This window comes from Pleurodeles waltl, chromosome 3_1 (assembly GCF_031143425.1).
Source record: "Pleurodeles waltl isolate 20211129_DDA chromosome 3_1, aPleWal1.hap1.20221129, whole genome shotgun sequence".
Taxonomy (NCBI): domain Eukaryota; kingdom Metazoa; phylum Chordata; class Amphibia; order Caudata; family Salamandridae; genus Pleurodeles; species Pleurodeles waltl.
In genome coordinates this window covers 1912332632-1912356427 of record NC_090440.1, presented here as the reverse complement: position 1 = coordinate 1912356427, position 23796 = coordinate 1912332632, and the positions used below count along the sequence as shown (strand labels likewise).

The 23796-nt window shown below is 43.6% G+C and overlaps 1 protein-coding gene across 1 annotated transcript in view; it reads left to right on the top strand.

Moving 5' to 3' along the window:
* Window positions 1-23796, top strand: part of PITPNA (phosphatidylinositol transfer protein alpha) — a 176785-nt gene that overhangs the window by 46398 nt on the left and 106591 nt on the right. Inside the window, exons 3-4 of the mRNA XM_069226109.1 lie at window positions 18947-19092; window positions 20086-20177. Of these exons, the coding sequence (XP_069082210.1) occupies window positions 18947-19092; window positions 20086-20177 (238 nt within the window). The remainder of the gene's footprint in view (window positions 1-18946; window positions 19093-20085; window positions 20178-23796) is intronic.

The following is a 23796-nucleotide window of genomic DNA, read 5'->3' as shown; positions in this document are numbered from 1 at the left end:
CAGTCATAACGGATGCTTCCACTCTAGGGTGGGGAGCTCATCTGGGGGATCTGGAGATCAAAGGTCTTTGGTCTCCAGAGGAACAGATTTTTCACATCAATCTGTTAGAGTTACGGGCTGTACGTCTGGCTCTCAAGGCCTTCCTCCCTTCCCTTCGTGGCCAGTCGGTACAGGTCCTAACGGACAATACTACCACGATGTGGTACATAAACAAGCAGGGAGGAGTGGGGTCGTACCTTCTCTGCAGAGAAGCTCTTCGACTATGGTCCTGGGCAAAGGACCATCGGATTTGCTTGATAGCAAACCATCTGGCCGGAGTTTTGAACGTGCGTGCGGACAGTCTCAGTCGCCACTTCTCGGCAGACCACGAGTGGCGTCTCCATCCAGATCAAGTCCGTTTAATCTTCCAGAAGTGGGGGTTTCCTCGGGTAGATCTGTTCGCCACTCGAGAGAACGCGCATTGTCCGTTGTTCTGCAGCCTTCAGTATCCGATGCAGGAAGCGTTGGGGGACGCGTTTCAAATGACCTGGTGCGGCCAGTTGCTTTACGCGTTTCCTCCCATACCCTTGATTCCTCGAGTATTGAGGAAGATTCGCCAAGACCGGGCTCTAGTAATCTTAATAGCTCCGGATTGGCCAAGGAGGGTGTGGTACTCCGACCTTCTCCAACTCTCAACGTGCCCGCCGCTCCGTCTCCCTTTCAGGGCAGACCTCCTCTCACAGTCGCAGGGGCAGGTTCTACACCCCAACCTCCAGAGTCTGCACCTACATGCCTGGAGATTGAACGGGGCAACCTGAGTTCCTTCTCTCTCCCGCCTGAGGTAGTGGATGTTATATTAGCGGCCAGGCGACACTCCACTAAATCTATCTACGCTAATAGGTGGTCTAAATTTGTTGCGTGGTGTGGAGAGAGGCAGATTGATCCTTTACATGCTCATCTATCGGACGTTTTGTCTTTTGCTCTATCTCTGGCGCAGAAAGGTTGTGCAGTGGCTACCATTAAAGGTTATTTATCGGCCTTGTCAGCCTTCATATGTCTTCCAGACCAACCATCTTTATTTAAATCCCCTATTGTTATCAGATTCTTGAAAGGTCTTCTAAATCAATATCCTCCAAAGCCATTCGTTATGCCGCAATGGGATTTGTCCTTAGTCCTGACTTTCCTTATGGGGTCCCCTTTTGAACCTATGCATTCTTGCCCCTTGAGGTATTTGGTTTTAAAAACAGTCTTCCTGATAGCTATAACATCAGCAAGGAGAGTGAGTGAGTTGCAGGCCTTATCAGTAAAACCCCCTTATACAACTTTTTATGGGGATAAGGTGGTGTTGAGGACCAAGGCTGCTTTCCTCCCGAAGGTTGTTTCACCCTTCCATTTGGCTCAGGCAATTACTTTGTCCACGTTCTATCCTCCGCCTCATCCTTCGAAAGAGGAAGAAAGACTGCACCGTCTGGACCCAAAGAGAGCGTTGAGCTTCTTTATCGATAGAACAAGGGATTTCAGGCTGGAGGATCAGCTGTTTATTGGATACGTGGGCAAGAGGAGAGGAAAGGCAGTCCACAAGAGAACACTATCCAGGTGGGTTGTTCTTTGCATTAAAATATGTTACTCTTTGGCAAAGAAGGATCCTCCTGAGGGCATTGGAGCTCATTCCACCAGAGCTAAGTCGGCCACTTCGGCCTTAGCCAGAGGTGTTCCTGTGGTCGACATCTGCAAGGCCACAACTTGGTCGTCCCTTCACACTTTTGCAAAACATTACTGTTTAGATTCTGAGGTTAGAAGGGACGGTCATTTTGCACGGTCAGTGCTGCAGGATTTCTTGGTTTGACCATTTAGGCACCCACCGCCGGGCGTGGTACTGCTTTGGGACTCTATTCATGAGGTGAGGAATCCACAGGTAGTTGTAGCCATCAGAAGAACGAGTTACTTACCTTCGGTAACGACTTTTCTGGTGGATACATTAGCTACCTGTGGATTCCTCACGGTCCCACCCGCCTCCCCGTTGCCTTTATGGTCTTGCCAAGTAATCCTTGAGTGCGCTCCTCTTGGTCTTTGAGGGTGCAATAGATGTATATATAATACAGGGATGTGGAATTCCTATTGCCCGACGCCCGGGACATCTGGTTTGGGGTCAAGGGCAACAAGTTTTTATGTTTACTTTGTCCTTGGGACAAGTAGGCCCAACCCCCTGCAGCACAAACCCTTTGGCTGCCTGTTTACAGAGAGTGGAACTCTCTGCAGTTGACAAATGTGTTTCCAAAAGATAATGCTGTTCGAACTTGTATTTATGGTTCATTATTTGAAAGCCTTCATTATTAGGGTGAGTGCTGTAAATAAATGTTTTAAGGTCACACTTCACTACTGACGTTGGTTCCAGTACAAAAAAAAAAAAAAAACGTGTACACACATGTTTGAAAAGTTTAGACTAAGAGGCTAAGAATAATTCTCCCAGAATGCTCTCTGGTTTTATGCAAATGAAGTGTCATTTAATAAAATGTGTTGATGCATGCTAGTATTTCCCAAAAATATTTCTAATGGAAAATCAGTGTAACCATTTTCAACACGATTATGGGAAACATGAAAATAAACAAACACTGACAAAGCCAACTGATCTGACATATTTTTATAAGTCTTTTAGTTTCATCAATGCGTGTCTTGTTTTGACATGGCTTTTGTAATACTTTATTGTTGTGGGAGCTACCAGGCCCTCAACATTGTAACAAACACTGGCAAAACCCCCCCAAAAGGTTTTTGAACTCTAAAAGCACACGTTGCCACCAGTGGCATAACAAAGGCCCTGCAGCCGCCCTCCAGGGGGCCCCTTCAGCACAGCACCTGCCCTGAGTGAGTCTGGAGAGGGGGCTCCTCCATGTTCTTTGCAAAGGGGCACCCTCCAGTTTCGTTACGTCACTGATTGCCACTGTAGTTTCCGACACTGAACAAAACTACTTTGTGTGGCAATATGCTCCTTGTGGAAGAGCAGAATACGATCACTCACAGTAAAGCCAGCCGAAAGAGAGAGAAATAGAAGTTTAATAAAAACAAAATGTCTTTTTTAACACCAGACCTAATTAGGGACCAAGACCCACATGTAGGTAGCTTTTTGCATGTCGCAAACAGCGACTTTCGCTGTTTGCGACGTGCAAAAAGCACACTGCGATGCACAAGCCCAGTTTTGCGATTCAGTAACCTGGTTACCGAATCACAAAACGGGTTTGCGACTCGCAATTAGTAAGGGGTGTTCCCTTCCTAATTGCGACTAGCAAGGGAAATGTAGGATTGTTTCATGACCGCGAACGCGGGCGCAAACCAATCGCAGTTTGCACCCATTTCAAATGGGTGCTAACACTTTTGCAAAACGGAAGGGATCCCCATTGGGACCCCTTCCCCATTGTGAATGTCCCTGCAAACATTTTCTCAGAGCAGGCAGTGGTCCTGCGGACCACTGCCTGCTCTGAAAAAATGAAACGAAAACTTTTAATTTTTCATTTTTGTTATGCATCTCGTTTTCCTTTAAGGAAAACGGGCTGCATTACAAAAAAAAAAAAAAAAACTGCTTTATTGAAAAGCAGTCACAGACATGGTGGTCTGCTGTCTCCAGCAGGCCACCATTCGCTAAGCGGTCGCAAATTGCGACCCACCTCATGATTATTCATGAGGTGGGCATTTGCGAAGCCCTTGCGAATCACAGATGGTGTCAAGGACACCATCCTACATTCAGATTTGCGACTCGCAATTTGCAGGTCACAAATCTGAACCTACCTACATGTGGCCCCAAATACTTAAAGAAAGTCACAAAAGTGCACCCATGGTATATGTCGTACCCCTGTAAAATATTTGTGAACTGTATTTTAGCATGGGTGAATACGATGTGTAGATTTGCTCATGTGAAAATCTATTGAGCATTTGCAAGTTCATTTTCCCTCCAGCCACTTTCTTCCCAACCCTGGAAGAAGTTCTAATTCTGCCATTGTCAGGAGTAAATGTCCAACCTTTCTTATTATGGGAAAATATTAGAGAGAAGCTGGTAAAAATCTTTAAAACATGCAGGTTAGTAGGTTTGCAGACTTAAAGGCATTCCAGCCCTGGAACTATTGCTTTCTGCTTCCTCCAGCCCAAGTATGCAGATCTGCAGAAAGGTGGCAAAATAAGGAAATTGCTACAGTAGGGATTGAAACTGCAAGTATTCAAGCCCTACTATGGTAGTAGCCCTGGCATAATCAGAGAGGCTATTAATTGCGGCCATAATTTGTCGCCACACTACATGGCACCAAAGGGACAAGTAGATCTTTTTACAGGACAAGTAGATTTGAGAAGCAACCTGTCCCCTGGACAAGTAGATATTTTAATAAATTCCACACCCCTGTAATATATTTATATATATATATATATGTATATGTGTATATATCTTTATGTATATACTTGGTGTGTGTATATATTTTGAAAAGAGAGAGTTTTATATATATATATATATATGTACATAAAAAGATTTACAGTTATTCATACAATGTGGTGTATTTTTACAATATAATGGATGTTGCCTTGCTCTTTCATTGCATTGCCTGGTTGTTCTCATGCACGTAAAAAATGATTGGTACTGACGTCTGCACGTCGTCGAGGACCTCTTATTGCCTGTATGACGTCAGACGGCGTCGCGTGCGAGACAGTGACGTCCTCGTCGACGTGCAGAGACTAGTAAGAAGATTTCCGTCGAATGCTGGCGCCATGGGAGTATTCATGAGGTGAGGAATCCACAGGTAGCTAATGTATCCACCAGAAAAGTCGTTACCGAAGGTAAGTAACTCGTTCCTCTTGCCTGCTGACAGTTCTTTCCCATTTAAAACAGTTCGATGCAAGCAGCCTTGTTCTGCTGAGATTGGCAGTAGGCCAGTGTTGCCAAGGTGTGGAGCCCTCGGTTTCACACACCGATAACGATGAGCCGCAGTACAAACTGTTATTCTGCAATGGTGCCAGTGTTTTATAAAGGAGATAATTATTACCCTGGCACTCTTATTGACGTTGTCATGTCACTGGGCTCTTCATCCTTGGCAACAATCCAACTGTCTTTTCAGGGCTCTGGTAGTTCAAAGTGCGTTTGACCGCAGACCAATGCAAATTGCTGACTAGAAAGCTGCAAAACGTGTCCATTTGAAACTAGTTAGGGCAGGTGTAGTGAGCCATTCCAATATATGACCTTTACTTCAGAGCATAATCTCTCTCTTCGTCTCCGTTTGTCCTTTTCTCTTAGCAACAACAGGAGCCAGTTGATACATGAACTGAGGAAACGTTTCTCCGCCCCCCCCCCCCACCAAATACTGCTCTGCAAAGTACAGTTAATCGTATATTATCTAATTAGTTTATACATCTTCTACACGGAGAAGCTGATTTCTTGGTGTGACTTAAGAATGGATTATATTACCTGAATGCACTGAAAATTACAAAAAATGTTTATCAAGTTGAGCTAGAGGTCTTAAAAACTTCTCAACCTTTCAACTGCCCTGTCCCTATACAACACACATTAGTCTAATGTCTGTCATTATTCCAGATTTAAGTTATTCTCATTATGTAGAGTATATAAAACTACACCCTCTTACTTTGGTTCTGCTGCATCGTTGGTGTTCCTTCCCATGAAGAACTTGAAAGATTTACAGATCCATTAATCTGAGGTCTTTTCTCTGTGACATGGGACAGTCAAAGATTACTAGGCACCGCCATATGGGGAAATAGTATTTGTCACTGCTGTCACATTGCCCAAATACTGGTGCACTCCAAACTAGATAGCCAAGAGACTCCCTTTAGGCTCTTGAATGCTCATGGAAGCGAGGGTGTGCAGTCAGTGCTTACTGCAGGAGAAGGAGAGTCTTAGAAACACAAAAAATAGCATAACGCAGCATATTACACTTCATAACTTCAATGTCCAGCAAGTGTTTTAATAATGGGTAAGGTAAATAGTATACATAAAAAATATCATGCACCAAGATGGCAAACGTTCTTATAGATCCCTCGTACCAATTTATGCTATTCTATTTAAGATTGAGCCATATGGCCAGGGTTAACATGTGGATTTCTTCTGGTCGACTGTGCAATGTTTAGAGACACTCTGGTCTCCTAACTAAAAATAGACATTTGAGTGATGCCATTCAGGCAGAGATACCGGCTTTACTTTAATGTAGCTGCTGGTGGTATCCACGGATCTGCTGAGTTAAAGAAGGCACACGTGAAATACTCCTAATCTCTTTAAAATAGTCCAGAATAGTTTTAACAAATGCCTGTAACCCATTGCTCAAACAGAGGGATTGTCACTCTCAGGAATCTGTAACAACTCATTTGTCAGGATGGCTAGATAGCTGCCAAAAAGCGACCACAGGGGTGTGGCAGTCCGATTTACTTGAGTGGAGGATTCACTTCAAGGCCCTATAGGTCCCTTACGCCTTTGGTGGGGACCCATGGCAAAATAATGGGTACGTTTCCTCTGATTGTCCAAAAGGTGTATTTTTGGCCCAGTGATAAGTATCTTCCAAACTAGCAGTTGTGGTAGAATTTTCCAGTGGTGAAGCACCCACAGTTAATGGGACTACCCACTGTAAGTCACAGTGGAACCATACTAGACTGTATAGAATTAAGGAAAGGGAGGCACTACTTCAGTCCGCAATATCTATGGAACCATAGGTGTTTGAATGGTGGTTCAAACGGTTCCACAAACGTGAGAGCCTTCTCGAGTCGTTGAGAATTAACTGATAGTCTGAGTGTCACTGTAGTGGAAAAGGGGTAGACATCCTATGAGTATGGGGAAGATCGAGGCTGGAGCAGCTGCACACAGCTGACTTTTGAAGGTGATGGAGCAGCTCAAAAAACCCTTATGCCTTTCTTAACATTTTCTGTGCAGCTAGACTAGGGCAACCTGTTGGCACAAGAGCCAGCTCATTTTCATGAACAATGTTCATTATGACTGATATAGACAGCTTGGCTTTTGGATCTCTTCTTTCAGAACAGGTCACTCTGCATAGCAGACAAAGTGCAAGCAGTTAAGTCTTCCTTTTTCTCCTCCTCGATTGATGAAGCATTGTACGTCAGCAGCCTTCTGAGACATCTATACTCTGGAAGGAGAATGGCAATCACAAGGAGGTTCCATTCCTAGTCCATCAATCTTCTTTCCGCTGTGTAAGGTTGAAGAAAATGAGCCGTGTAAGTTTGAAGAAGATGAGCCAAGTACAGGCTGATGGGACTAGTTCTTACTGTGCTTTTTGACCAAAGGTGTGTTGTCAGAACCAGTCAGAGTAGATTACATTTTTTTAAAGTCCTGCCCCACTTTCGAGCCAAAGGGAGTCTTTTTCCTGGTGCTGGCAATGTTTTGATAGGGGGAGGGTTCGCCTTGGTGTCCTCCTTCTGGCTCAAGTGATTTATGTATTTACCTCGGAGTGGAGCACCCTTGGCAGAGGACATGGCTATAACAGAGGGCACTGGTGTTGGGTGGGTTTCGGTGTGGCGGTGGAAATCTGTGCTAATGCTAGGGATTTGACCTGGCTACTTCCCTTCCCACCTACGAAGATGGGTAGAGGGACAGAAAGTGTTTGTGCTGGGCTGGCAATTCAGCCTGCAGATACGTGAGCACATCTTGGTCAGCATACAGATGTTTGGCCATGTCGACCCCAGCACTCCCAATCCAGTTACACATAGACAGATACAAACCCCAGAAATTACATGCATCCTTTGTGCATACCACTGCCATGGTGAAGGCAAAGTGTCCCAGTTATGGGGAATGACTAACCTTTTTTCAGGTGAGAGTCAGGAGGCACGCTCCCCACATGCCGCCAATTAAAATGGTACATGTCCCAATTGTAAATATGCTGTAAATACCACCAGTCTGAGCTGAGGGCGCAGTAGCTGCTCATTGAAAAGGTAGTACACTTTGAGTTCCTTTTGACATCAGTGCTGACAGTTGAAGGGAGAACTTACAGTGGACTTGGTGGGCTAGCTCACTGGGAGAAAAACACACAGGGCTGTCTGGAAAGGTCCAAGAGCAGAGTTAAGCAGCTTAACAAAAGTCATGTAGAGGACGTTAGTCTTAGCAGTCGATTCACCATGCGTCCTCGTTAACCCATTTTTTGTCCTGGTCTTTTCGTTTTAATGCTATCAATATTAACAATGATGTATGCAACATATATACATAGCACTAAAAAGTTTTACCATTTCCTTTTTCGTGCCATGTGTTTACTGGTTGTCCCTTGAATTCTGACAAGAAAAAAAGATAAAGAAAATGCACAAGAAGATAAGTCACGACAAATCAAACAAAGAGGTCTTTTTTGGTGGTACACATAAGTACTGCATTCTTTTCTATTTCCAGTAAAATGGCGCTAAGGGAAGAAAGGATTAAAAAAACAAATATCTGTGTTTGTTTGTTCTATTTTGCATCTTTACAAATTCTGTTTCTCCCTGTTAGGCTATGGAGTGCTGAAAAATATTTCTGCAGAATAACATCTTAATCACCCAGCTAAACTGTCTGACAGTACAGCAATGTACATTTTCTAATATTTGGCTGTTCTCTAAAGTAAAACTATGACTCATTCCAAAAAGCAATTCATCTGTACCCCAAAACATGGTCACCATCATACCACTGCCATCCTAAACAGAATAACCCAAGTACTTGCTCCATGGTAGGAATTGTTTGTCAGACTGCTCTTCTGTCCAGCCCTTTTTGCTCCAGGCAAACAAGCCACTGCTCCTGCCTTGTTAAAAAATACTCTGGACCTTGCATTCGTCTTCCTCATTTCCAGGCTTATAATAGAGGAACCTGCACCTGCGTCTCCTCCCCATACAATGAAAATTAGCAGAAAGAAAACTCGGTAAACATTTGCTAATAATAATAATAATAATAATAATAATAATAATAATAATAATATTTATAATATTTAATCTACTTGTACAGATAAAAGCCCTCTGCATGGCATGGAAAATCTTTACTGTTCTAGTCCCTCTATTTTTCTTGCCTAGTCTGTTTTTACTTCATTCAACAGCCAGTTAGGACACCAGAGATATTCCACATTTTTTACTTTGCCTAGCTCTGTTGCTCACCAAAGACGTAAACCCTAAGCCTGTGTTTGGGTGGCAGGTCCTCCCTCATGCCCATTTGTGAGGTGACTAACAGTGTGCATGGGTCCTTTTTACCTGTCCTCATGTGGGAAGGCAGGCTGCTGTCTCTGTTAAAGGTGTGTCCAGTTCACAATAACAGGAGTCGCTTGTCTAGCCTTGTATGTGAGTGATTGAGAGAGAGAATGAGAGAGAATGAGAGAGAGAATGAGAGAGAGAATGAGAGAGAGAATGAGAGAGAGAATGAGAGAGAGAGTGAGAGAGAGAGTGAGAGTGAGAATGATTGATTTTATTCTGGTACTGTTACGAGTTACTGTGCTTTAACTGTTTGGGTCAGCTATCGCCTACATTTGCTGTGCTGGGGCTTTGATAAGGTAATACTCTGTTTTAACAATCAAGTACTCCCGTTTAGCACTTGACTCACAGGGTAGCAGGGTTGAGCAACCAAGGCTTACTCAAAGAGGTTGTTTGGAAAAGTCCAAAACTGGGTTGGAAACTCAGAAACAGACTTTGGATAGGCATTTCTTTACTTTGGAAACATTATTACAGGTAATTAAAAAATGTATATTAAGGAGTACAATGCACGTCGAAAACTAACTTTGATAAGTACTTTCTGGGCCTGGAACCAATCCTACAAGTAGTTATAGCTCCTATGGAATCCACTTAATACTGAGCCCAATGACCAATACTTGCCAGTGGGGGTATCGTCAGAGAATCTTTGGTAAGTTCAGAAGTGTTAGAGTTGCCGTGTTAGCTGATGGACTGTTGATGCCAGGCTGCAGGTTACAAGATTCATTTCTGATGTCTGGGCCTCTAAGTCAGTGGCGTAGATTGCAGAGAAAAGTTATTTCAGAAATTCAGAGTGCAAACTCCTTTCTTGCATAAAACCCACCATCTAAGCAAATACATTCTCACCCTTGTAGATAGGTTTTTCAAGTTGCTTCAGGGAATCCCCAAGGTAGGGAAGGGATGACTCCGTATCCAGTTACCACTGCTCGATGATAGGGGCCCAAATCCAATTTGCTGCAATCCAAAGTCCAGTGGTTAGTGCACGAAGGTGGGTTAGTGGCTGGCTAGCAAGGAAGAAGACTGGATGTCCCTTTAGTGCACGAAGGTGGGGTAGTGGCTGGCTAGCAAGGAAGAAGACTGGATGTCCCTTAGGTGGTAATTCAAATTCGCAGGCCTCTATTTCTTGAACTGCAAGTCACAGTCAAGATTTCAGGTGGAGAGGCCAGTGACTAATAGCTATTAGCTGGGACAAAAGGGGTTTTACCTGGCTCTTCAAAATGCAAATGAGCAGGTAGGAAGTCAATAAAAACTGCTCAGAGCAACCTCCTCCAGCCAACAAGATGGAACTTTAATCTAGAGGTTGAAGTCAGGATGTCTCCAGACCTCTAAACAAGTGGGATGACGTAACAGCAGATGCAACATGGGTCCTTGAAGGAGTCAGGAACACAGCAGACTCACCCTTCTTAACCTTGATGGCAGGTTATCATGGTGGGTCCTGGATAAGTGGCTGGGACAGCCTAATTGCTCCTGCGATGTCTGTATGTCCTTCCTTCTAGCTAGGCATTAGATATTTTCATCAGAGCAGGTCCTCCTGGCTAACCCCTTGTCTTAAGCATCTTTCCCCAGTTGCAGCATCAGTGCGTTCCATAGGCTTCCTAGAAGTATGTCTTTTCCAGAAGAGAGTGGCATATAAGGAAGGGTTATTCTTCTGGTCCTTTGATTGTGATGCATATGCCCTTCTATGAGATGGGTCAAGAAGGACGCCATCACTTATCTTCATCTCCTGGCTAACAGTTACCAGTCAGGGAAGACTGCACATATTGAAAGTTCTGATGCTGTTTAAATTTTAATTGCTAATATTAATCCACAGATAATTCCCAGTATTATAAGGGCATACTTGTTATTCTTGGTACTGTTTTATGTATTTACATTGTTCTGCGTTTTACACGTATGTCCTTTGCACCTGATGGTTCATTGTTAAGTAAATAAGGCAAGATCTTTGGGGGGTTTATTTTTCTGTCAGGAAATGAGAGAGGCATCACCCACAAAGGGGGGTGGGGAGGAGAGTGTGTGTGTTTGTGTGTGTGTGTGTATATGTTTGTGTCTGTGTCTGTACGTACAAATGCTTCCATCGTGGCTCCCTTAAAACCTTTAAGGTGTCTGTTTTCTCTTTGAGAAACCACCTTCGGACCTCTACAGCTTTTGGCAATCCTGAAGCAGTTGGGGAAGTAAGGGAGGGGAGAGCGCATTCCAGGTACATTGGCTGGGCGGTGGTTCAAAAAGTCAGTTGTGCTCCATGCACCAGAGGAAAGAGACATGTGTTTGTTTTTTAATTGTATACATGGGGAATGTTTATTATAAACCGCTTAATCTTATAGAGACTTCTAGTTGCAGATTCATTACCTCAGAATTTCCTCCAGATGTCAGACTGTATCCTTAGATTTTTCTTCAAGCAGTACCCTTGCACGCCATCTGGTGGCGTTGATCGACTCTGCGTCAGTCGTTGGCGTCGTGGTCGCCTTGATGATGTTGAGGTTGTATATAGGTGCCATCCCGGGGCACTGCCATCAGTTCTTTTCTATCCGCGCCAGCCTACACGCAGATCCAGAGAAGAGCTACCCTCAGTTGCTTTTTGATGGACTTTTCAACCCTTTTGTCGACATTTTGACCTACTTGGTGTGTCGAGATGTCTTCCCGTAAGACTGGATTCAAGCTGTGTGTATCACCACATTATGTCTGTGACGGATCCGCACCTTGTCTGTTTGTTGTGTCTGGAGCGCGACTACAACCCAAAGTCGTGCTCTGAATGCTGGGCCATGAACCCATCCGAGTGATCCCTAAAGCTGATTGTGGCCCAGCAGTCAGCTCTGCGTCGCTCCCGGTCTCGCTCGAGAAGAAGGTTACGAGACCGCTTGCAGAGCAGTACTTCAAGGAGTATATTGAGCCTGTGAGTGGAAGGTTGAAAAGCACAATAAGATTGAGACTCTTTCAGGCACACAATGAGATTCTGTGCTGTTGTTTGGAGGAGAACAGTGGGATACAGATTGAATACTCTGAAAAGTACAGTTGGCGAATGAAGCTATCTTGAACGAGCAGAATGAAATTGTTAAAATGCTAAGAAAAGAACAAAGAGAATAGAGGCAATCTTGGAAGAGTATGATGCGACTGAGAGATATGATAAGAGCATGAGACTTTTGTTGGAAGAGCAAGAGGAAAATGTAGGACGATGGTGGAAAGAGCAGGCTGATATAGAAGACTGTACACTGAGGTTCACAATACCAATACGAGACAACCTTCAGAAGATTGTACTGAAATGGAAAGATGATGTTCTGTGGAGCATAATGAAAGTGTACAGTTATGCTTGGAGGTGCACATTTGGGATGCAGAGGCAGTGTTGCTAAAAGCAGAACAGTGTAAGAGGATGCTGCCAGGAACATATGAATAACAGTATGTTTAGATCAAAGTCAGAATTTGACACAATGGTCAAAGGGGCACAAAGAGAATTTGGAATATATGTTAGTAAGAGCAGCGGAAGAATATGAAATGATGCTTGCAGGAGCACCATGAGAATAAAGGACGATTCTCGGCAGAACACAATGGGAATTAATCTTGACTCTGAGTGCTTTAAAAATTAACAGTCTTGCTCCAAGGAGTATTGATAAAGTGTGTGTGTATATGTGTGTGTATATGTGTGTGTATATGTGTGTGTATATGTGTGTATATATATGTATATATATGTATATATATATATATATATTTATATATATATATATATATATATATATGTTTGGTGGCATGTTTAGCTGCAGATACACATGCTGTGCATTATCCTGCCATCTAGTGTTGGGCTCGGAGTGTTACAAGTTGTTTTTCTTCGAAGAAGTCTTTTCGAATCACGGGACCGAGTGACTCCTCCATTTTGTCTCCATTGCGCATGGGCGTCGACTCCATCTTAGATTGTTTTCTTTCCGCCATCGGGTTCGGACGTGTTCCTCTTCGCTCCGTATTTTGAATTGGGAAAGTTAGCAAAGGTATCGAAAGTTTTACAGTATTGTTATCGCTTGGTACCGGGTTGGTGTTAGTGAATCGGCACCGACATCAAGACCGCTTCGGCGGCCCTTCGGGGCTTCCACTCTTCACTGAGGCCTGGTCGACCCAACCACACCCATCGTCCCAGACTAATGGACCGGACCCCTTTTCCTTTCTGTCCTAAGTGTCACGCAAAGTATCCTTATACAGACCAGCACCGGGTCTGTAATCTGTGTTTATCACCCGAACACAGAGAGGATACTTGCGAAGCTTGCCGAGCGTTCCGATCGAAAAAGACCTTGAGGGATCGACACGCAAGAAGATTACAAATGGCGTTGAAACCGAAAGAACAGCTCGACGTCGGAGAGGAGGAAATCATCTCCATCCAAGAGACGGACTCGGATGAATCCAAAGGTGAACGACCCTCGACAGTGCAACGAACCGTGAGTAAACCTCCGCCGTCCAAAACTCAGGGTCACACCAAAACATTTAAGGCCATGGGGACGCCACCGCCAGCAGGCCATGGCTCAACCCACCGAAAGGAAGGTGACCAAACATCGGCACCGAAAAAGGCCAAAGAATTGCCGAAGACTTCCGACTCCGGTCGAGAATCCGGCACCGAACGATTTCGACACCGAGAGTTCGAATCGACCAAACCACAGAAAATCTCCTCGGAACTGAAAAAGACTGTAACAGAAACCTCGGTACCGAAAAAACCGGCCTCTGAGCCGAAAATAAGCTCTTTTACAGAAGAGCAAGGACTTTCCAGCCAACTCAAGGAAAGACATTGATTAGAGCAAGAGTTAGGTATGGAAGAACCTGCCCATACACAACAGAGGTTACACATTCAAAAAGAGACTGGCAAGATACAAACTTTACCTCCACTCAAATCAAAAAGGAAACTTGCATTTCAGGAGCCAGAAATGCAACCTAAGGCAAAAGTGGTTAGAGACAAATCTCCACAACCGATGTTCTCACCACAACCGTCCCCACCTCACTCACCACCATTGTCACCAGTGGGAACGCCTATAATGCAATCACCCACACATACTGGGATGACACAGGATGACGCTGATGCATGGGAATTATATGATCCACCAGTATCGGATAACAGTCCGGAATGTTATCCAACAAAGCCGTCACCACCAGAAGACAGTACTGCATATACGCAGGTACTATCCAGGGCAGCTACATTCCACAACGTAGCAATGCACACAGAGCCAGTGGAGGATGACTTCCTTTTTAACACGCTGGCATCCACCCACGCTTCCTATCAGAGTCTGCCGATGCTCCCGGGCATGCTCAAGTATGCGCAACAGGTCTTCAAGGAGCCTGTAAAGGGAAGAGCTATCACGCCTAGAGTTGAGAAAAAGAACAAACCTCCCCCAACAGATCCTGTGTTCATAACACAGCAACTCACACCGGACTCAGTGGTTGTAGGGGCAGCAAGGAAAAGAACAAACTCTCAATCGTCAGGAGACGCTCCACCACCTGACAAAGAAAGTAGAAAATTCTACGCTGCGGGCAAGCGAGTGGCATCACAAGCAGCCAATGGCGAATAGCAAATTCACAAGCCCTACTTGCACGCTACGGCAGGGCACACTGGGACAAGATGCAAGAAATCATACAGCACTTGCCCAAAGAACACCAAAAACGTGCCCAGCAAGTAGTTGAAGAGGGACAGGCCATATCTAATAACCAGATAAGATCCGCAATAGACTCGGCAGACACGGCAGCACAGACTGTCAACACGGCTGTGACCATTCGCAGACATGCATGGCTGAGAAGTTCTGGATTCAAGCCAGAGATTCAACAAGCGGTGTTAAATATGCCATTTAATCAACAACAGTTGTTTGGGCCGGAAGTCGATACAGCCATTGAAAAAATGAAAAAAGACACGGACACGACCAAAGCCATGGGCGCGCTCTATTCCCCACAAGTCAGAGGCACCTTTAGAAAACCCCAATTCAAAGGAGGGTTTCGGCAACAAACTTCTGAGCCTTCCACCTCTCAAACCAGACCCACCTATCAGGCACAATACCAAAGGGGAAGGTTTCGTGGTTCCTATAGAGGACAATTCCCAAGAGGAAGGGGAAAATTCCAAACAACCAAACCAAGCCAGACCAAGCAGTGACTTCAATGTCGCAACACCCCAAAACTTGTCACCAGTGGGGGGGGAGGCTAACCACATACTACCAAAACTGGACACATATTACCACAGACGCATGGGTCCTATCAATTATCCAACATGGTTATTGCATAGAATTCACAAGATTCCCACCAGATGTGCCACCCAAAACACACAGACTGTCCCAACAACACCTAGACCTATTACAAATAGAGGTCCAAGCACTACTACAAAAACAAGCAATAGAGCTCGTACCCAATCATCAAAAAGGAACAGGCGTCTGCTCACTATATTTCCGGATTCCAAAAAAGGACAAAACGTTAAGACCTATCTTAGATCTCAGAACACTGAATCTCTTCATCAAATCAGACCACTTCCACATGGTAACACTTCAAGACGTAGTTCCCTTATTAAAAAAGGAGGAATACATGACAACATTGGATCTCAAGGATGTGTATTTCCACATACCCATCCATCCTTCTCACAGAAAATACTTAAGGTTTGTAATGCACGGCATACACTATCAATTCAAAGTGCTACCGTTCGGAATAACAACAGCCCCAAGGGTATTCACAAAATGCCTAGCAGTAGTAGCCACTCACATAAGGAGACAGCACATGCATGTATTCCCATATTTAGACGACTGGCTAATAAAAACCAACACTCAAAACAGTGTCTTCTTCACACACAATACGTCATAGAAACTCTACACAAACTAGGGTTCTGTATAAATTACCAGAAGTCACATCTGAAACCATCCTAAATACAACAGTACTTGGGAGCAACACTCAACACACAAAGGGCAATTGCCACTCCAAGTCCACAAAGAGTCCAATTGTTCCAAAATGTAAGATCAAGCATACAACCGAACTAACACTACACGGTAAGGTTTGTAATGTAACTACTAGGCATGATGTCCTCATGCATAGCCATTGTCCCAAATGCAAGATTACCCATGCGACACTTATAACAGTGCCTAGCAAAACAATGGACACAAGCACAGGGTCAACTTCAAGATCTAGCGTTGATAGACCGCCAAACACACTCCTCGCTTCAATGGTGGAACCCTGTAAATTTAAACAAAGGGCGGCCATTCCAAGACCCAGTGCCTCAAGCTGTTATCACAACAGATGCTTCCATGGTGGGGTGAGGAGCACACCTCCACAATCACAGCATACAGGGTCAATGGGACAATCAACAAAAACAACTTCACATAAATCACTTGGAACTGCTAGCAGTTTTTCTAGCATTAAAAGCGTTTCAACCATTAGTAGCCCACAAATACATTCTTGTCAAGACAGACAACATGACAACAATGTACTATCTCAACAAACAAGGGGGGACACACTTGTCACAACTGTGTCTCTTAGCACAAAAGATTTGGCATTGGGCAATTCACAACCACATTCGCCTAATAGCACAATACAAACCAGGCATTCAGAATCAGTTAGCCGACAACCTCATTCGAGATAACCAGCAAACTCATGAATGGGAAATACATCCCCAGATCCTACAGGATCACTTCCACCGCTGGGTAACACCAAACATAGACCTATTCGCAACAAAAGAAAAGGCAAAATGCCAAAACTTCGCGTCCAGGTACCCACACCCTCAGTCCAAGGGCATTGCACTGTGGATCAGTTGGTCAGGGATATTTGCTTACGCTTTTCCCCCTCTCCCACTCATTCCTTATCTGGTCAACAAACTAAGTCAAAACAAACTCAAACTAACACTCATAGCACCAACCTGGGCTCGCCAACCGTGGTACACAACACCGTTGGTCTTATCAGTAGTACCCCACATCAAACTACCAAACAGACCAGATCTGTTAACGCAACTACAGATTAGACACCCGAATCCAGCATCGCTCAATCTAGCAATCTGGCTCCTGAAGTCTTAGAATTCAGACATTTAAATCTTACACAAGAGTGTATGGAGGTCATTAAACAAGCCAGAAAACCTACAACAAGACGTTCTTACGCAAACAAATGGAAGAGATTCATTTGCTACTGCCACACTAATCAAATTCAACCACTACATGCCTCCACAAAGGACATTGTAACCTATTTATTACACTTACAAAAGTCTAATCTTGCATTCTCTTCCATTAAGATCCATCTCACTGCAATATCTCCCTATCTGCAGATTACACATACAACATCACGTTTTAGAATCCCAGTCATTAAAGCATTTATGGAGGGACTAAAAAGAATCATACCCCCAAGGAAACCACCAGTACCTTTGTGGAACCTTAATATTGTATTAACACGACTCATGGGCCCACCATTCGAACCCATGCATTCTTGTCAAATTCAATATCTGACTTGAAAAGTAGCCTTTCTAATAGCTATCACATCACTTAGAAGAGTGAGTGAAATACAAGCATTTACTATTCAGGAACCCTTTATACAAATACATAAACATAAAGTGGTTCTCCGTACAAATCCAAAATTCTTACCAAAGGTCATATCACCATTCCATCTAAACCAAACTGTGGAACTCCCAGTCTTCTTTCCACAACAAGACGCAGTAGCTGAAAGGGCCTTGCATACATTAGACATAAAAAGAGCACTAATGTATTACATTGACAGAACAAAACAATTTTGTAAAACAAAACAATTGTTTGTAGCTTTCCAAAAAACCTCATGCAGGTAACCCTATATCCAAACATTGCATTGCCTGATGGATTGTTAAATGTATTCAAACTTGCTACAAAAAAGCAAAAAGAGAATTACCTATTACACCAAGAACACATTCCACTAGAAAGAAAGGCGCCACAATGACTTTTCCTGGGAATATACCAATGACAGAAATTTGTAAGGCAGCCACCTGGTTCACGCCTCATACATTTACTAAGGATTACTGTGTAGACGTGTTAGCAACACAACAAGCCACAGTAGGACAGGCTGTATTAAGAACATTATTTCAGACAACTTCAACTCCTACAGGCTAAACCACCGCTTTTTGGGGAGATAACTGCTTAGTAGTCTATGCACAGCATGTGTCTCTGCAGCTACACATGCCACCGAACGGAAAATGTCACTTACCCAGTGTACATCAGTTCGTGGCATGAGATGCTGCAGATTCACATGTGCCCTCCCACATCCCCGGTAGCCTGTAGCCGTTTTTAGTTGCATGACAATTGTAAATATGTAAATAAATATTATTTTAATAGACATTAGATACATACGTTATTACTCCATTGCATGGGCACCTCTAGTATACTCACAACTCCTACCTCACCCTCTGCGGGGAAAACAATATAAGATGGAGTCGACGCCCATGCGCAATGGAGCCAAAAGGGAGGAGTCACTCGGTCCCGTGACTCAAATGACTTCTTCGAAGAAAACCAACTTGTAACACTCCGAGCCCAACACTAGGTGTCAGGATAATGCACAGCATGTGAATCTGCAGCGTCTCATGCTACAAACAGATGTACACTGGGTAAGTGACATTTTCCATATCTATCCTTATTAAAGCACTATGGATACATGCCAAAATGTATATTTATTGGGTCCATTTATGTATATTTTCCCACGTTGTACTTTAAAATGAAAAGAATTGTTTACCTTGCAAAAATAATTGAGACAGTGCATAGAAAAGTCTGATGGTCAACACCTTTCGTGCCCTATGACTTTAATGCCTTACTATAACGTCTTTCCAAATTAAAGAGTTTTTCTTAATTAAACCTTTCAGTACCAAGTGGGTCAGCTGTTCTCTGTAGCTGAAGCCAGTAAAAATGAAACAGGTGGTGGTGAAGGAGTCGAAGTGCTCAAGAATGAACCGTACGAAAAAGATGGAGAAAGAGGACAGTATACTCATAAGATCTACCATCTGCACAGGTAGAGAACCCTGAGCATCATTCACACTGGATCATCTTTGTTCTCTTGTTCCTTAGCCCAAAAGACAAGTTTTTCTTTATGTAGTTCTCAATATAGCATGCATCCCTATGTATGTGCCTTTCCATGCCATGTTACACTCTTTCTCTGACCCTCTGTGACGTAATCTGCTTGTCTGCGACTCCTAATGCTATGCTCCCTGCTATGGTAACCACATTTGTAATGTTACCCTCTACTTGGCTTCATGTGCAATGGTTCCTTGCTTTTCGCTTATCTGTAGTTCGTATGCCATGTTTCATTAGACTTGTGGCTTGTATACCATGCTTTCATGAGTCTTTTACTGTATATGAAATGCTTCAGTGCATCTAAGACTGGTATGCTATGGTCCCATGTCTGAGCGACTGTATTTCATGATCCCTGTACCTTTTACTCTCTGCTATACACCCTGTATGCCATGGTGGGCCAGTAATTGTTCCTGTATCTACGGTTCTGTATGAAATGCATTACTGTATCTGTGGCTTCATTTGCTTTGCGTGTCTGTATCTGTGATTTTGTGCTCCATACTGTCCGGTATCTGTGTACATTTGTTTCACATTGCAGTGGTACCCTATGCCATTCTGTCACACATGTCACTACTCACTTGCATTGTTTCTTCACTGGGAGCGCCTATTAACAATCTTGTATGTCAAGTCATCTGTACTATGTCCATAATATATGCTTATGCAGTCACTGAATTGTATTTATATTTTATTGCTATTTGGGGTTCCTATTGGCACTCTTTGAGTCTCCCCAAGATAATATTACTATTGAAGTGAATTCTAAGGAAGACATTTCCTGTGGACTTTGAGGCTAAAGTTCATCATACCATGTTGCATTATACATGTGGGTCTTTATACCATGCTGTCATATAGTTGTAATTCAGGTTTTACTTATTTATTTATCCAGATGATGTACTGTGTATATGTTAACATTTGCTTTGTTCTCACATTTTTGAAGCAAAGTCCCCCCATATGTGAGGATGTTGGCTCCTGAAGGAGCTCTGACCATGCACGAAAAAGCCTGGAATGCTTACCCATACTGCAGGACAAGTGAGTATCAGTGTTTCAATTGAGAGGGGCTTGGAATGTGGAACGAGGGAGTGATCTTCCATCATTTGAGAAGATAGCGATCAACAGTGCAAGCTGTTTTGCTGTGATTTTGTCAGTATAACAACTGGGAGTAGTGTTGTTCACGGCCTCCATTTGAATTCCCTTAGACAGCATAGCTTCCCATTCACAGTGTCCATGGATGGTGTTGTGCAGGTCACTTTTTTGTGATTGAGGACACATATTTGACTAGTCCGTGAGTTTATTTCCTCTGTTGGTGGCAGTGGACAGTTCCTCCTCATCTTTGTGGACCAGAATGTATCCCCTGGTTGCACTGGGAAAAGCACTCACAAAGCCAAGCAATGCTAATTGAAGCTACATTAGACTGCTAAAGTTAATCATCTTGGTTACTTTCTTGATCATCTTTTGCCAGTATCTGTACCATGGCAAAACCAAGCTAATTGCCGAAAAACTGTATCTGGTGCCGAACAACATCTACATGTCGAGTCTTCCCTAAGCTTTGTTTCCAAATACTCTAAAGGTACAATTATTTCTGTGGCTAACTTGAAAGCGCAACATTTTAAGTTTCCTTTTTAGAGAAAGAGCACCTATTTGCACACAGCAGAACTCCCACTCTGCTTTATTAATTTAGTTTGGTTCCATTTTTCTCTGGAGGATGACATTTTACCTGAAGCCTCTTCCTGCATGGTACTGTACAGTTTTGTAATGAAATCCCTAATGGTCTTTCCAGTTAATAACACCTCAAGTATTTTAAAGATAAAAGTTCCAGGAAAAAAGAGGGAAACCCACCTTTGTACATCAACTATAACCAACAGAGAAGGAACACATCTAGGGGTGTGTGATCTAGTTTTTCCATAATCATACAGATTTGAATGAAGGGCCCTCTCTTCAAACAGCGTGCACTATATGTGCATGGGATAGACTGCTTATCAGAACGGGTTTAAATCTGATAAGCAGCCTATCCCATGCCCATGCATTGCATGCTGTTGTATCTGTGAGTGACATGTTGTGTGGAATGTGTTAAAAGATTGTTTGAAGAGGTATAGAGGAAGCAGATCTGTTCTGCAGATGGCTCTACTGCAATTCTTCTGTATGATCTTGTTCATGTTGTGACTAATCTACAACTTTAAGAACTTAACTGAGCCTTAACACCATGTGAGAGGAAATTCAAGCACAAATATACTTGTGTTTGTAGTCAGTGAGAATACTGCCAATTTGTCACAGTTTATTCTAAGACCCAAAAGACTCCACATTCTACATATTCACATAGAATTGGGCATAGGCCCTCAAGATCTTTTATGAAGACTGCTGTGTCTGCATAAAGTGATATAATAAGGTGGCACAAGGTAACTCAAAGGACATTCTCCAGTGCTATTTAATCTTAATGTCCAGTACTTCAGGCATCAAGGCAGATAGAATCGGGGCAAGAGGTAGCCGTGTCTAGTGCGATTGGTGGGAGACTAGGCCATTTAACACACAGCTTCACCATGAGATGTGAGTAACGCAGTGAGATCCAGTCCACAAATGGTCTGTGCACCCATTTTGTTATAAGTCTAGTAAATCCGTATTGGCATTCCACGGAGTCTGCCGCTTGAGCAGTGCCCAGGAAAATGGCTACTATTTCTGTTTGTGGGTCTAACTGGTGTTTGAGGGTGTATATGTTACGTATGTTGTGTGCATGAATGAATCATGTCTGGTCAAGGCTGCCCATATCTGGAAGGAGAGGGATTAATCTATTCGCAATCTTTTTAGCAAGTATCTTGGGTCCTGATTTATATTTTGGCAGAGAGGGTACTCCGTCGCAACAGCGACTGAATTTTCTTCCCACCAACACAGTGGTCTCCCCACCCGATTTAGATGTGGGCAGACATTAACTTTGGCCACTGCAGTGATTACTCTGATGGAGTAAGGGTCACAGGAGAATTGGCAAAATGTCTGTCTGCCAAATTAGGATGGGCATGCATATGGCTATTTTTTTTTCTGTCTGTCATAGTCAGGCAAACCCTGGCGTAAGGGACATAAAAGAAAGAAGGCCACCTTGCATTGGGAGATGACTCCCATGGCGAGGGGTCATTATCTTTTTTTTTTTTTTCAAAAAGAAAATCTAGCTTTATTATTTCCTTTTTTAAAACAAAAAAAGAAAATTGTTTGGTGCAGGACTCCGTCATGTTGATGGAGCGCTGCACCAAACAGCAAAATGCATTGACCGAAGCCGCTGTCACAGCAGTTTCTGCCTGTGCTTTGTAACTGACCGCCAGCTTGCCAGTCATTCATTTATAAATCTGGCGGGTGGTTCCTCCTCCAGGGTGACAGAGTAATTTTCTCTGTCACCCTGGCGGGATAACGAACATCCAGCAGGATATACATGAGGCCCTTAGTGTCTAAGTTAATGAAAGAGGATGGTCTGTAGGATTTAACTAATGTGAAGGCTTCCTTTGAACAGAGTAAGCAGATGTGGAGGTAATGTATTAGCAAGTTATTTATAACATTTAGACCAGAGGTTGTTGATGTCTGGCACTTTCCCTCTAGAGAAGCATGATGTAAGCTCTGCTAGAGAACCTCAGAAGGAAGTGGGATCTTCTGCCAGGCCTCTTTTTCACCTGCAGAGAAATCTCATAGAAAGGACTTGGGTTCAGTCCCTTCAAACCTCTGTTTGGGCACCCAGTGCATGTCCGACTCTATTTAGAGAAGGTTCTTCTAAGTTACCCAAGAATTATGTGGGGGACTGTGTGATTGACCTCAGGAAACAAGTCTGGTGCATCAATCTGGGTTCAGGCAAAGAACAATCTTCAGGGTATCCAAGAGCTGATGAAGGGTTGTTAGGACCAGAAAGTGTTGCTGACTGCGGTCAGGGTATGTTGGTGTTAAAGCCCAGGTGTACCAGAGTTTTGAAGGATAAGTGGTGTCTTCCATGAAAGGCAGTGCAGAAGGTATCTGACATGAACTACTTGGTAGAAACAGATGCCACACTGGAAGCCAAAATGGTGTTCTGTGTGCCGTACGTTTGCAGAGACTTAACTGTGTACATTTTGGCATTGACAGAAGAGACTAAGAAGGCTAATCACTCCCCTACATATTACACAATGGTGGGGATGGGTTAAAAAGGGTACAGCTTACCCCTGATCTGACTTGTAAGAAGAGTGTAGAGTGTACCGGGTTGATTTGGGATGATTTTCTCCTCTCGCTGACATTCGGGTTAAAATCCATCTTTAGGCAGTGACATAGGGTGTTTGCTTTTCACGGACATGCTAATTCTATAGGGTGTCAGGTCGGGTCCAAGAGAGCATCAACGCAGAGTATGCTAAGATGTTAGGCCTGGGAATGATTGTGTTCTTGTAGTCCCTGGACCACTCTTGTAGTGTTGGTGTCCAAGCAAAGGATTTCCAGACCTGTACTTTTTTGAGAACTACCCGGCCATAAATGAGGTGACCATGATTGATGCCCACCAGATTTCCAAAGCTGATGAGCTGGTGGGCTGGCTCAAAGCTCCTGGTTCTTATGCACCTTTGATCTTATCAGTGGTTATTGGTAGATCACATTTGTGCCAAGTACAAGGGATACGACTGCATTCTCCACACCAGAGGGCTTGTAGCAGTTTAGA